Here is a 15,382-nt window from a genome sequence, read left to right as displayed (position 1 = left end):
TTACCATCTGCTTTCATCTTTTTTATTTTATTCTTATTTTATTAAATTTTATTTGCTGTTTTTCCCTGGCATCTTAAAATGAGTGCTTAGTCTAATTTAAGTTTTTCTGACTTCATAATAAAAGCCCCCAAACTATATATCTTTTTCTAAGTAAAGTTCTGACTATATCCTACCAGTTTTGAAAGATAGTATTGTAGCTATCTTGTTTTTCCTCAATAATTTGCAATTTTTATTTTCCCTTTGAGCAAGGCTTTTTTCTTTAAGAATAATGCTTATGATTTTTTCAAATGCATTGCTTGTCTTTAGTTTGTTTAGTTTATCCTTTTATTGCCAATATCTAGATTTATTGTATTGTGTATTGAGTATGTGACCTGAATGATAATTTCTTCTTTTAGTTAATGAGATTTTCTTCATGGCTTCAGATATAATGGGTTTTTGTAAATAGTTCACTGATGTTTGAAGAAAATATGTATTCTCTTTAGGGTACAAGAATCATTCTATCAATTAATTTTGGCTTAATTATTGTATAATTTATATGCTAATTTATTTTTTCTGCTTAACTTATCAAAGTCTAAGAGCAATGTGATAACCACCCATAATCATTGTTTAATTAATTTATCCTGGCCTTTCTTCACCTCCTCCATCTCACCTTGACCACTCTGTTCTATACAATTTTTTAAGCTACAAAATTATTACATGTTTAAAATATGTATTCATACGTTTGTGTGTGTGTATGTACAAAAACAACTGTTTTACTCTATCCTTATTTCTCAGAGATAACTATAATTTAGAATGTATCTTGTCTTATCACTTCTATTAAGTTTTTGACTATCCTTTCTTTAAAAATGTTGAATTATATGAATACATGAATGCATATACATACACACATATATAAAAATATAGCTTTTTACTTAGTATGGGTTTTTTGATATCTTTTGTTGCATGACTAGGTCATGTGCCACTTGCTCTTTTCTCTTAATAAGCCTTAATAATCTTTCCATATAAGTAGATCTATACTTATAGATAATATTCTACCATATGGATATTGTTGTTGCTTACTTAACTAACCCCTTTGGACCTGATCTATTAATTGACTCTCAAGAAAGATGAGATAACCTGCATACTTTTAGTTTATTTCTTCTCCTGTTTTTAGTCAAAGCAGTCTAGACTTTTAGATTCAGATTATTATTTAATATATTACCTTCCCTATAAATAATTATTTTTACATGTGTATATGTAGATCTGTTTTCCTTAATTTTATCTGGTATATTGTGGGTCCTTTCACTCTAAAGGTTCAGTCTTTCTTTGGCTCAGAGAAAATTTTATTTATTATTTTTCTCTCATTTTGATTTCCCGTGTGTGTGTGTGTGTGTCTCTCCAAAATCTGTTCTCCTTGAGTCTCAAGTTTTTATTCATTATCCTCAACTTTGTTTTACCTCTCAGTTCTGGAAAAATTTCTTAAAGTGGCCTTTGAATCATTGGTTTGGTTTTTTTCATAATCTAATATACTGTTCACTGCCTCTATTGCATGTTATTTATGTAGCTACTTTTTCATTAGAATTAGTCTTTCTAGATCCTGGAGTATTCTCTTTTCATAGATTGAGTGTCCTCTCAGATCTAGTTGAGAGTTTACTTTTTAAAACAATTAATTAATTTATTTAAATTGGAGGCTAATTACTTTACAATATTGTGGTGGTTTTTGCCATACATTCCCATGAATCAGCCATGGGTGTACATGTGTTCCCCATCCTGAACCTCCCTCCCACCTCCCTCCCCATCCGATCCCTCAGGGTCATCCCAGTGCAAGACAGCAAGAGACACAGATGTAAAGAACAGAGTTTGGACTCGGTGGGAGGTGGTGAGGGTGGGATGATTTTAGAGAATAGCATTGAAACATGTATATTACCATATGTGAAGTAGATTGCCAGTCCAGGTTTGATGCATGAGACAGGGTTCTCAGGGCTGGTGCACTGAGAGTTTACTTTTAAAAAGTTTATTCTGTATCTTTGGAGTGAAAAGATTTCAATACGTAAGACACTTGCTCTGGTTCCTCAAAGCATTTCTCCTTGAAAAATTACTTGTTCTTTTTCACACATCTGGTAGATTTTTTCTGTAAATTACTTGTTCTTTTTCACATATCTGGTAGATTTTCTGTTTATTCATCTTTATAGAAGGTGGTCTTTGAGTTTTGGAACTTGGGATGAATTTTATCATATATGCTTCCTAACATATATGAATACATACACACATATTTAAAACATATATTAAGTTCAATGTTAAGAGTAATCTTTCTATTTTCTGTAGTTTTGATTGATTTATCACTTCCTTTGGTTTCTTCTTATCCATTTCCAGATATGGAAAAGAGTTGTTTTTGAAGAATTGGAAGGATATGCCTGACAAAGGCAGTCATGAGGGAGAGAACCTTGCTCCTATGATGAAAAGCTTCTTGTCCTCATTTTGTGTAGCTGGTTGGAATTACCCACTCTTCTCTAACTGGCACAAAGTTAGGCTCCTGATTTGAAGCCTGATTCTGAGCAGTCAGAAAAACTGTATCATGTGAAAAATAGATGAAGTCAAGTTATTTGGTCTAGAATGAAGATGTATAGGAAACAGAATAACTAAAACAGTAGCTGAAGGGCTGTCACAAGAAGGATTAGACTTGTTCCATGTAGTCCCAAGTGGTAGTTATGTTAGCAGAGTCTCGTCTCACATTCAAGGAAGGAAGAGTGCTGTAACTGACCCAGCTGCTAATTTAAATATTTATTGACTCCACATTTCAACAATTCATTCAGATACTACCTATTTTTGATGTTATCATTTGATAATGATGTACTGATGGGTGGCCAGGTGCCTATGTGAGGTACTGCAAGGAGGCTATGCATCCACTAGCCTTGTTGTTTGCTCACAAAGGCATCCTCAGAGAATTGCTGTTTTTCATTTTTACACTTTTTTCCCTGTTATTATATGACCTCAATTTCTTGACACTTAGAGGTGATAGTCATTCTCTTCATCTGCATGAACTTTCCCCATCCCTTTCTTATATGTCCCTTTGGAAAACATAGTAGGCAGAATAAAATGCCTGCATCCTAATCCTCAGAATCTGAGTATGTTACCTTGTGGGAATGGAAAATTAGACTATGGAATTAAGATTATAATCAGCTGAATTTAAGGTAGGGCGACTATACTAGGTTATCCAAGTGGGCCCAATTATAATCACAAGTGTTAAATGTGGAATAGATAGGCAGAGAGTAATGCAGTATGAGAAAGACTCCGCCGGCCACTGCTGGCTTTGAAGATGGAAGGGGCCACAAACCAAGGAATATGGGCAGTTTCCAGAAACTAAAAAAGATTCTCTACTAGAACCTTCAGAATGAAACATAGCCCCACTTTGCACTTTGATTTTTTTAGTTCAGCAAACCCAGTGGACTTATGACCAACAGATCTGTAAGGTAATAAATCTGTATTGTTTTAAGCCACTAGTGAATTTTCTAGGCCAGAATACTGGAGTGGGTAGCCTTTCCCTTCTCCAGGGGATCTTCCCAACCCAAGGATCAAACTAGGTCTCCTGCATTGCGGGTGGATTCTTTACCAGCTGAGCCACAGGGAAGCCCAAGAATACTGGATTGGGTAGCCAATCCTTTCTCCAGCGGATCTTCCCAATGCAAGGATCGAACCCAGGTCTCCCTCATTGCAGGGTGGATTATTTACCAGCTGAGTGTGATAATTTATTGCAGAAGCAGTTGGAAACTAATAAAGCCAGATTTCTGAGAACATCCAGGCCATATCCCAGGAACAATAAGAAAAGCTTCATGGTATTTGTTATTCAGAAATGTAATATATCTATCGCTAAACCAATGTATTCAATCATTATCTGGTAATTATTTGCCCATCCAGTTATATATCCACTTCTCCAGTGCTTTTTATGGACCTCCATTTGGTTATCTAGCCTCCGGTCAATAATATTAGCCAATGAAAAAGGAGGCCCAAAGAAGTAAGTAAGCTTACATTAAGGATGATATCTACTTAGTAGAAAGAAGAATTTTCTGTTAAAACCAGGTTCTGGTTTCTGTTAAAGCCAGGTTATATTTGGAGGTTCTGTGGCAGAAACTGAGTAACTATTTGGTGGAGATGTTAGAGGGGATTCACACATTGTTTAAGGTGTTGGACGGTTACCAAGTCCAAGCTCATTCTGCAGTAAATCAGGAGATGAGGTGTTGGGGCAAGAAATAGTGACCTTTATTCAGAAGGCTGGAAGTCTGAACCATCTTGCCAGGGTCTGGATGCTAGTTTCTTTGATGAAACAAAGAGTAGGTGAGGTGAGAGGTCAAGTAGAAGGCCATAAGTGGGGGAGATGAGAGGTAAAGTAAAAGGTCATAAGGTGTTGCAAATATGTCCTGATTTCTGCCAGGGGAGGTATGTTAATTTCTTCTTTCTGGCAGTCTTTTACAGGTGGGCTGAGTCAGGATGTTTCCTTTGAGCTGAATTTATTTTAGTTTCAGGCCTGGGAGGAGGGCAGGATTCCTGCAAATAGGCCGATGTGTATGCTTTAAGCTATAGGCAACATCTCTGAACAAGTTACAAGTTAATCAACTTGTAGAATAAGGAATAGAATACAAAGGTTAAAGTAAAAAAAAACAGACCCAATATGGAATCAGATCTGATAGATTGTATTGTTTTTGAATCCTAAGAACCCAAGGTGGTGTAAGGAAGAAGCCTCACTGATAGATTGTATTGTTTTTGAATCCTAAGAACCCAAGGTGGTGTAAGGAAGAAGCCTCACTGATAGATTGTATTGTTTTTGAATCCTAAGAACCCAAGGTGGTGTAAGGAAGAAGCCTCAGTGAGGATTGCGTTGGACCACCATGAGTGCAAAGTGTGCCTACACACAGCTTCCAGGCAAGGCAAAAGCAGGCGTGGAATCCAGCTAATAGCCTTATTTGCTAAGCTGTGCATTCTGACTATGGGGTTGCTAGGCCTGAGGCAAAGGCACCTTTTGCTAATTTATATAAAAGTATTGTCTACTTGATAAGATGTGTGCCTGTAGGGCTGCATTCACCCAGAGAGACTCCTTTTTTCTAATTTGCACAAAGATGCCATATGGGCTAGCACAAACTGTGGGACTAGGGCTATAGGAGAGTTTCTTGGAGTTGGTGAACGCAAGAATAAGGATAAATAAGAGAAAGAAGGAAAGGAAGGTTATGCTACTAATGCTTTAATCTCTTTCTGGGTTCTTTAGCCCCTCAGCTCACTTACAAACTGTGCTATTGGTACTTGCTTCCAGTCCATATATTCTAATAGCATATCTAGTTGGGAAGAGAAACTAATGAATGAATAAACTAATAAACAAGTCCCTTTATTTCAGAGCTAAATAAACATCTCTTTTGGGAGTTCATTGTATGAGGTTATAGTGTTTTTTGTGCTGGTCTCAGCCTATCAATAACTAATGTCATGGCTGGACTACCCTCTGTGGTTCGTGTTATGATAACGGAACACCCTTCAGCAATAACCATAGGAAACTTTGAAAAAATACAGGTTTATTACTTACAGGGCTTGGAAATTACACAGCACAGCTGGGTCCACATGGTGAGGTTGAGGTTGGAGGGAAGGAGACAGAGAAACAACACACATGTAAACATGCAGGCCAGGGGGTTCTGCTTTTACTGGGTCAGAGGTGCAGGCCTAGGCTTTCTGGTGCTCATTCTTTATTGGCAAATTTAAAGCCTGGGAAGAGAAAAAAAAAATCAGTCCAAATGATCAGTTATCAAAGCCAACCAAGATCTTTAAAACAAAGAAGCCTCAGTGGGGAAGGTGGCCTGGCTCTTTGTCTCGTCTTGTGACTGGCAGTGTGTTCATTGGACATAGCCATTCTTGAAGTGGATGTCTCTTTGAAGTGGATACTTTGGCAATCAAAACTTAAGCCAGGCGCTGGCATTACAAAAAGTCAATGCTTAGGGTTTACACTGTTGCTGCTAAGTCGCCTCAGTCATGTCCGACTCTATGCGACCCCATAGACGGCAGCCCACCAGGCTTCCCCATCCCTGGGATTCTCCAGGCAAGAACACTGGAGTGGGTTGCCATTTCCTTCTCCAATGTATGAAAGTGAAAAGTGAAAATGAAGTCGCTCAGTCGTGTCTGACCCTCAGTGACCCCATGGACTGCAGCCCACCAGGCTCCTCCATCCATGGGATTTTCCAGGCAAGAGTACTGGAATGGGGTGCCATTGCCTTCTCCAAGGGTTTACACTATAACGTAGCAAATGCGGAGAGCAAGAATCTAAGTTTTGGAGGTGAAAGAGAGAGGATGTGTTCACCCAAGGTGCTCATAGAGAAGGCAGAGCATCTCCCTCTGATGTAAGATTTGTCATTTACCCAAATGTGTAGGGATAGGTATTGCCAGGGTCCTCAGAGGCACTAGAGATACAGCCAGGCACCTAGCTGAAGCATTTCTTGCACTCAGAGCAGTTTCAGCTGGCTAGGTCTTGTAGTTAGAGTGTCCTCAATACCACAGACCAGGTAGTTAGATCATCTGGATATGCCTTTGGAGTTGGACAACACTCAAATTCCTGCCTTGTTTGTGTATTCCTCCAGATGAGCTTTGAGATGAGTCATGAGACCCTGTACTTGGCAGTGAAGCTGGTAGATCACTACCTTATGAAGGAAATATGCAAGAAGGACAAGTTACAACTCCTTGGTTCCACTGCTTTTCTGATTGCAGCAAAATTTGAGGTGAGCCCAAATCCACGGGACTTGGAGAAAATTAATCAATTTCTGTCCAAGCCATATATGTATGTATGTACATTTACATATGTATGTATATATGTGTGTGCATGTGTATATATATTATATACATGTATACCACATGTATGCATGTGTATACATTTGCATATATGTATATCTGTGTGTGTATACAATTACATTCATGAACACAATTAAGTTTTCCTATCAAATTTTTGTCTGTCTTCCATGGCAGGGAAGCTGGTATTGGGTGCAAATGGTGGTGTATTTGATTCCTGGCATCAACAAAGTTCTCCTGTTTCCTCTTTGAAAATGTGTGTATGTAGACATATTCCTAGTTAAATGAGTTGTTCTTTTTAAAGCTTACTTCTGGACTGTAATTCTCTGTCCTCACCCACTTTTCTTCTTCCAGCAACTCCATCTCCCTCTGGTGGAGTCTTGAATTGCATGTATAAGGAAGCATTTCCAAATCTAGGTGCTGGAGACATTTAAGAGAAAATGGCCTAGTGTAGATGGTAGTGAGTCCACGTAAATTACTTTTGAAGTAGCATTATAAAAGCAAGTAGTTGGCCATAATCCATCTATCTGATTCTTTCCTCTTCCTCAGGTACTAAATGGTCTTGTTCAACTCTCATTTTTCCTTCAAACAGGCTAATAGTATAAAACCTTATGGTTTAGGAACAGAGAAGTAGTAACTTCTACTGAGCGCGAAAACCTTTAGAACTGTGGATTTGTTTTTGTGTTCCCTCCTCAGCTGTATCCCTAAATAGCTTTCCACTTCCCTTCTTCACTCTCTTCTTCACTCGCTAGCTCCTACCAAGATCAGTACCTCCCTCTCAAACTCTCCCTCCTTTGCTCCTTACTTGCTTCCTTCTTGCGCCAGTTCTGGCCCACATCCCCACTTCTGGCCTTCACTCCATTTCTGCCCTTACTCTGCTTCTGTGCTCATTACACTTCCGCCCGTGCTCCATAGCTCCCTTCCTCCCTCCAGCCTTCTTTCAGTTCCTTCCTTGATCCCTCAGTCTGTGCTTTGAACACTCACTCCATGCTGAGCTTCCTCCCTCCCTCCCTCCCTCCATCTGCCCACCCACTTCTTTCTCTTTCCAGCCCTCATTTTCTTTATCTTTCTCTTGATTTCTCCTCCCCTCCTCACTTGCTCCCTCCTTCCATGATCCTCTCCTTCCTACCCTGGTTCTATCCCTCATTCCTCCATGCCTCCCTCCCTCCTACCACCTTCCCACCCTCCTACCCACCCTGTTTCTCCCTCCATCTTATGCTCCACCCTCCCTCCCTTTCCTTTGTTTACTCTCTTTTCTCCTTCCCTAGCTAACTCTCTTCCCTCTGTCCCACACTCTTTCTCTTGCTCTTCCTTCTCTCTCCTTCCTGTTGCTCTGCTGGTGCCTGCTCCCCTCTCTCTTTCTCCCCTCCCCCTTCCCCTCTTACCCCTTTCCCTTCTCCCCCTTCTTTTTCTGCTGGTTCCTTCTCTCCCCTCCCCACTTGCTCCTTCCCTTCCTATCTCCCATCCTTGCTACATGGTACCCTGGCAACATGACCCCCCCGCTTAACTTCCTCCCACCTTCCTTCCCTGCTGCTAAGTCGCTTCAGTCGTGTCTGACTCTGTGCGACCCCATAGACAGTTCTACAGGCAAGAACACTGGAGTGGGTTGCCATTTCCTTCTCCAATGCATGAAAGTGAAAAGTGAAAGGGAGGTTGCTCAGTCGTGTCTGACTCTTAGCGACCCCATGGACTGTAGCCCACCAGACTTCTCCATCCATGGGATTTTCCAGGCAAGAGTACTGGAGTGGGGTGCCATTGCCTTCTCTGAACCCTCCTTCCCTGTTTGCTTCTTTTTCTTCCTTCTCTCTCTTCTCCCTCCCTCCCTCCCTCGTTCTCCTGATGTTTTTCCTCTCTGACTCATTTCCTTCCCTACTCTCTTACTCCCTGGTTCCCTTATACCTCCTCTCTCCTTGCTCCCTCTCTGCTCAACTCCCTCTCACTCACGCTTGTTCCTTGTTCCACTCCATCCTCTTTTCCTTCCTGACCTCTTCTTTCCCTGGCTCTCCCCCTCATTACTATCCTCCTACCCTCCTTCCTGCCCTTGCTTCCTAACCTTTTTGCTTTTCTTCCTCTTTCCCTTCCTCTTCTCTCACTCTCTCCCTTGTTCCCTGCTTCCCTCTCTAGCTCATTCCCTTCCCTGCTCACTGGCTTCCTAGTCCATTCTTTGCTCCCCTTCCTCTCTCTTTTTCCTTCTCTCTCTCCCTGCTCCTCCCTCTGCCTACCTAGGGATGTCCTTGGGGATTGAGCAAGTATTCCCTGCCTCAACCTCAAGGGGGTTAAAAAGAAGCTAGGGATCCCTGGCCAGCCAAGCACAGGAGGGAGAAGGAAAGTGCAAGGTGCTCTTGTTAGCAAATTTTGGAACCAGGAGTGCCCGTCCTTTGGTTGTCAGGACAAAGGACCCCCACTAGGTTTTTTTGGAGCAGGAGTGTCTTCCCCTCACAAGACTGAGAAGTACAGAAAGACTTTTGCAAGGGGAGGTAAGGAGATGATAGGAGAAGAGAAGAAAGGAAGGAGCCACTGGTAAGTAGAGCAGTAGAAGGGAGAATTTCTTGTTCTGGCCTTGTCACTAGGTGGCTGTGTGACCTCAGGCAAGTCTCTTTCTCTCTCTGGGCCTCAATTTCCTTGTCTGCAAAACCAGAGGATTGGTCCAGTTTGTGATCTAAAGATAGAGAAAGTTGTGACAAGAATGCTGGAGTGGGCAGTGAGGTGCAGCTAGAGAAAGGATTCAGGGGTCTTCCTACCTCCTCTTCCTCACCCCAAAGCTCAATTTCAACCTGCAGAGGGCAGGACATGGGAAGGTGCTCCTGAATGGGGAGAGAGGTGTTGTTCTCACCCGCCATCTGCCCTGGATCTTCCCAGTCTAGCCCCCCTTGCATGTCCTCCCACCGCCTTCAGTCTCTGCTTGGGTTCCCTCTGTGCCCTTCTCTCTGTCTCTCTTTCAGTGCCTTTTACCCCAACAGTGCCCCCTCCCAAACATCCTTATTCATTCCTTAGACTAGGAAACAAAGTGTGGGCTTAGTTTCCATCTCTAGCTCCCCTTTTTGTGGCCTCTTTCCTTCCATTCCCCTCAGAGCAGGCCTCAGAGTTCCCATTTCTGGCTCTCACTCATCAGAAGAGAGGTCAGTGCTTCCAGTCCATGCGCTGTGTTGTGCCACTTGCAGTGCTGTAAGACTCTACCCAAAAAGGCCTTGTCCTCTCCCCCTGTGTCTCTGATTTTGTTTTTCAGATGGACTGCTCACATCAACCAGATGCTGGCTCTCAGAGCTACCCTGAAGGTTTATTCCAGGGAACGTTATTACCTCCTATCATTCACCCCCTCTTCCCCTGCCTTGCATCTCCAAGCAGAGAGGGATGGGTTGTCTTTGCCTGTTTGTGACTGCCTCTCCTCTCCACCCACAGGAGTGCTACCCACCTAGTGTGGATGACATCCTGTACATCTGCAACGATATTTATAAGAGAGATGAGATGCTCGCCATGGAAGCCAGCATCCTGAAAATCCTCAAATTTGATATCAACATTCCCATCGCCTATCATTTTCTGCGCAGATACGCTAGGGTAAGAGGGCGGAAGCACATCTTCATTTTCCCACTGCTGAGTTAGTCCCCTCCATTCCCAGAGTAGCTCCCTGAGTGGTAGGGAAAGGGACAACTGAGGACAGGGGAGTTTCTTCAAGCCACCCTCCTAGAATGGTGATCTTTATGGAGTGTGGTGGTTGTGGTGGTGGTGGTGGTGGTGGGCAGAGAAAATTGCAGATTTCCATGGTATGCCTGTAAAGTTTTGAGGTGAGGGCAGAGTAGGGGAGGGGAAGAAGATTCTTTAATCAGGAAGGGACACATGAGAAGTTTAGAGGAGATGCTAGCAAAGTTCTCTTCCTTCACCTGAATATTGCTTACAAGGGAAACCATTTTGTAATTATTCACTTATTCTACAAGTGTGTTTTGTGGTAGGATTTATGTGTGTGTGTATGTACATATAAATATACATGAAAAGTGTTAATCGCTCAGCCGTGTCCAACTCTTTGCGACCCCATGGACTTAGCCCACCAGGCTCCTCTGTCCGTGCATTTCTCCAGGTAAGAATACTAGAGTGGGTTGCCATTCCTTTCTCAAGGGGATCTTCCTAATCCAGGGACAGAACCTGGGTCTCCTGCATTGCAGGCAGATGGTTTACTGTTTGAGCCACCATGGAAGCCCATAAATATATATGTGTATATATGTGTCTGTGTGTGTGTATGTATGTAATATATATGTATGTTAAAATTATACGTGTGTGTGTGTGTGTGTGTAGATTCAAACAAGAAAAGATTTCTAGTCTGGAACCTGGTACAAAGATAGCAGTTGGAGGCCTTTGGCTTTTCAAAGGATGGCATATACAGAAAAGGGAGGTGGGAGGGTACCATAAGTACAGTTGGTATTTTGGCTTAAGATCCTAAAGATGGCAAATACCATTGCTGATTTCAGAATCCCCCCTCCTAAAGATTCTGTGCTTTAGGGACAGGGTCCTTAGTGTGGTCATGGTGGCAGAAGTACATCGCTCAGGCAGAGAACCATTTAGGCCCAAGGTAGGATAACTGGAGTGAGTGCAGGGGTCATCTGCTTGGTGCCAGTGTTCTGAATTGATTGCTGAGTCAGTCTTCTTCCTGCCTTTAGTGTGTCTGTGCCAGCATGAAGACACTCACCTTGTCCCGCTTCATCTGTGAGTTGACCCTGGTGGAATATGACTATGTCCAGGAGAGGGCTTCCAAGCTCGCTGCTGCCTCCTTCTTCCTGGCGCTCTGCATGAACAAGCTCGGACACTGGGTAAACACTTGTGGGCAGTGGGGAAGACGGGGTGGGGATTTAAAAGCACAGGGTCAGCTCTGGAGGAAGGTATAAGTTAGGGTTGTGGGAGACTCTGTGACAAAACTGCTGCATATGTGCTGTTAGGAATCCTTTAACATCTTGACCTCTTAGGGGCCTGGCTGCCTAAAGGTTTTCTGTAGCCCTGGTTTTGAAGTATTTTATTTCATTTTTCTTTGTCACAGTACCATTTGTTCTAAAGACAGCTTACCTGAAATCCCAATATCACAAAACAGACTAATGTGAAATTATTTTGATTGTGGCAGGGGGTGGGGTAGACCCACTTGCCTTACCCCCATGCCACCCCTGCTCCTAGCAGTCCTCTCAGCAAGGTTGGCCCCCTACAGGAGAGCTCACTGGAACAGGATTTGGCAAGTACTGACCCAGAGAATAGAGCAGTGAAAGTAATGTCCGTGTACATAACAGGGGACTCAGACATATACTATAGTACTCTTCTCTGAAGGGGAAGGCCTCCACAGCCTCCTTCCCCAATATAAATAAAATGTATATTTGATGCTTTCTTAATTTTATGAAAAATTGTGAATAAAAACAACTTTAGAAAACTATGAACTTTTAAAGATGTAAATGAAATCCAAGTAGAAGAGTGTGTTCACAAAGGAGCATACTCTTCCCAACCTCCCCTAGGCCCCTCCAGCCTAGAAATTCTAGCACCACTACTGATGGAAAAACCTCTGTGTGCTGAGAAAGAGCCCTAAAAACAGTTGTGTGAACTTGGACAAGGCCCTGAAATGTCTTGGGACAGAGAAAGCATTCAGTAAATGGCAGTGATGATGATGAAAAAGAATATGTAATAATGGTTAGCATTTATTGAATGCTTAGATGGTGGTCTAAACATTTTGTGTATTAACTCACTTAATCTTCACAACAACCCTATGAAATCAACAGTATTATCCCTATTGGACAGATAAGAAATAAGTTCCCATGTTTGGCTAATGAGAGGCAGAGCTAGGCTTTGAGAACTACGAGTCTGTTCAAAGTATATACCTACTCTACAATCAGAATGGATGTGGCCATAGCTCTGGCGTCATGATCCTGGAGGCCCTATGCTGACCAGGCTTTGGATCCTGGGGAAGGTTGGTAGTCTTCAGGGAGGATGGTTGAGAGGCTCAGGGCAGCAAACTGCTTGCCAACCAGCATAGAAATATCTCATTATTTTAATATTTGATGTGGATGTACTAACATCAGCTAAATGTCAGTCCTGATCTGAACTCAGGTAGTCTGGCTTCACAGTCCTGTACACTGTATGTGTGTGTGTGTGTATATATATATATATATATATATATACACTCCTATATACACACATACAGTGTGTGTGTGTGTGTGTATATATATATATATATATATACATACATACATACACACACTCCTATAGATGAGAAAGGCTTCACACAGAATATGACTTTTGAGTTGGGTCTTGAAAGATCAGTAGGAACATGTGAGAAGGGACATTCTAGGCAGAGGGAAGAATGATTGAAAAGACGTGAAGGCAATAAGGAAACTGATTTTGGGGAGGCAGATAAGATATTTCCTATGGACAGAGCAGGGAACGTATTAACAGGGAATGGTGAGAGGTGAGAGCAGCATTCCAGTGACTGCCCTTTGCCTGTGGCAGTGGTTTCCAATATTCAGTAGAGCCCTGAGATTCCTGCAGAAGTATCTCAGGGCCATGTAAAAGGGAAAGGGATCCAAATTGGTGGACTTCTTATCCCCTGCCCCCAATTCCAGGTAAGATATTTGGAAAAAAATGAGTTCCGGGAGAATAATTTAAGACGTTTTAAGAAAACTCCTGCTTTGCAGAATAATCTTCCTTTCTCTACCTGTGGAACTCCCATTAGACCTTTAGCACCTATTGTAGATGTACGCTTCTCTACAAAGCTTTCTGTGGCTCTCCCAGACAAAAGTCATGGGTCCTACAGCTCTTTTCCTCTAGTGTCCCATGCTCCGTTCCCTGGTAGCACTTCCCACACATTTTGTAATTCTCTGTGTGCATGTCGTCTCTCCCACTAGACTACAGACTCCTCAAGGGCAGGAGCCTTAGTCATCCTTGTATTCCCAGCATTGTGTATGAGGCTTGGTTAATATTAATCCTAGCTCATATGGTATGGGCATGTGCTAGACTCTGTTTCATGTGCTTTATGTATATTAACTCATTTAATCCTATTATGTAATTACTGTGATGATCCCCATTTGGCAGATTTAGAAACAGCGGTACCGAGAAGTTAAGTAGCTGGTTCAAGGTCATGTTGTAAGTGGAGCTGGAATCTGAACCCTAGCAGCTTGCCTGCAGAATCTTCGGTCTTAAACACTCTGCAATGCTCCTTTTGCCACATGCTAGGCATCCTTAAAGTTGAAGAGAAAATAAATGCGTGAAATGATAGCTGTTCAAGCCAGAGAGGAAGAACAACCTTAAGTTCCTGATGGCTGTTTTCTTGGGACCTTAAGTTTGTTCTGAGGTTTGCCTAGCCATTGGCTCTTAACCTGAGAGTGCCTAAGTTATAAACTCTGTCCTGTTCCTTGAATTCTTAGTGGATTTCAGTTTAAATACCTATGACGGGGCCTTGTATCCAGCTGGTACATATGGATATAGCCATTCCACTAGCTTGCAGATAAAACATATTTTTCTAGGTAGTACCCTACAATTATTGGCCAGTATCTGTGCTGTATGAGTTTGAATTGTTTGACTATCTTCTCTGCCTGTACTATGGATAGGAGGTTTGGACTTGGGTATTGGAAACAGGAAGGGTCTGCTTCCTATCATAAATGTTACTGTTCATGTTGCTTCTTCCAGGCTCCTATCCTGGAGTATTACAGTGGCTACAGGATCTCTGATCTTCACGCCTTGGTCAGGCAGCTGAACATCCTACTGACTTTTCATTCTTGCAATAGGCTCAAGGCTGTACATTCCAAGTATTCGAACAAGTAAGTATCAGTCTCCAGTTGAGATTGGGTTTATGCTTCGTCATGGGGAGGCCCAGACTAACCTCACTTAAGGGGAAAGAAGGATTCAGATACTTTTTTACCTTACTTTCTGTTCCAGAGTTAAAGCAAGATAGGGAACCAAGGGCCAATGTCCCACTTATTCCATGGAGCCTCCTTGCTTTGGCCTGTTTCACACTGAGCAGACCCCTCTTCCTTTTGCAGGGTCTTCTTTGAAGTCACCAAAATCCCACCCTTGGACATGTTGGCACTGGACAGAATTTTGAGGTGTTGCTAATTCTGAGGCCGAGGGTCTGGTACTCCGGCAGCAGCCACCAGCACTGGGCAGGCGCATAAATAGGCTGTATTTATTCTGTCTTTGGATTTGTCTTTTCTTCGCTTTTCCTCATTTTTATACTGTTTGTCTTTTCCCAAACTGATAATGTTGTAAATGTTTAAATCTTTTTGTTTACAAAAGAAAAGTTGTTGTAATATTTGATTATAAATTTAATAAAAATGATGGTTGTTGTTAAAATGACTCACTTCCCCTTTATTGCTCAGGAGCCCCATACGTAGCCCACAGATGTATTTTCCTCTGCCTAGTAAAGGCTTATCCAGTTTCCCTCTTTATTTGAAGGCCTTCTCTTCAAAGGAAGAGGAATTGAGCTAGGTGTACATTGATGGATGAGTCTGTAGAAGGAGCACCCTGGTGCTGGGAGAGGCAGTCCAGAGAGAGAGACCCCTTACAGACAGACAGGCCTCAGTGTTCAGATCTGGGGCAGCTGGATGTGTGGCCCAATATCCATCAGTCCCCT

General features: G+C 42.4%; 1 protein-coding gene across 4 annotated transcripts in view; it reads left to right on the top strand.

Annotated features, from left to right (window-relative positions):
* The window catches only part of CCNB3 (cyclin B3), a 61,730-nt gene extending 46,628 nt beyond the window's left edge, over positions 1 to 15,102 (top strand). For all 4 annotated transcript variants that reach the window (XM_086387000.1, XM_086386999.1, XM_086387001.1 and 1 more), the window contains 5 exons: positions 6,588 to 6,725; positions 10,192 to 10,347; positions 11,442 to 11,591; positions 14,440 to 14,570; positions 14,793 to 15,102. In XM_086387000.1, the coding sequence (XP_086243126.1) occupies positions 6,588 to 6,725; positions 10,192 to 10,347; positions 11,442 to 11,591; positions 14,440 to 14,570; positions 14,793 to 14,865 (648 nt within the window). In that variant the 3' untranslated portion in view covers positions 14,866 to 15,102. The remainder of the gene's footprint in view (positions 1 to 6,587; positions 6,726 to 10,191; positions 10,348 to 11,441; positions 11,592 to 14,439; positions 14,571 to 14,792) is intronic.
* Positions 15,103 to 15,382: the final 280 nt, after the last annotated feature.

The sequence above is a fragment of the Bos grunniens genome, chromosome X, assembly GCF_055505025.1.
Source record: "Bos grunniens cultivar Pamir isolate PY7600 chromosome X, Bosgru_T2T1.0, whole genome shotgun sequence".
Classification (NCBI taxonomy): domain Eukaryota; kingdom Metazoa; phylum Chordata; class Mammalia; order Artiodactyla; family Bovidae; genus Bos; species Bos grunniens.
The sequence above is the reverse complement of the archived record's forward strand: the minus strand, read 5'-3'. Positions and strand labels throughout refer to the sequence as shown.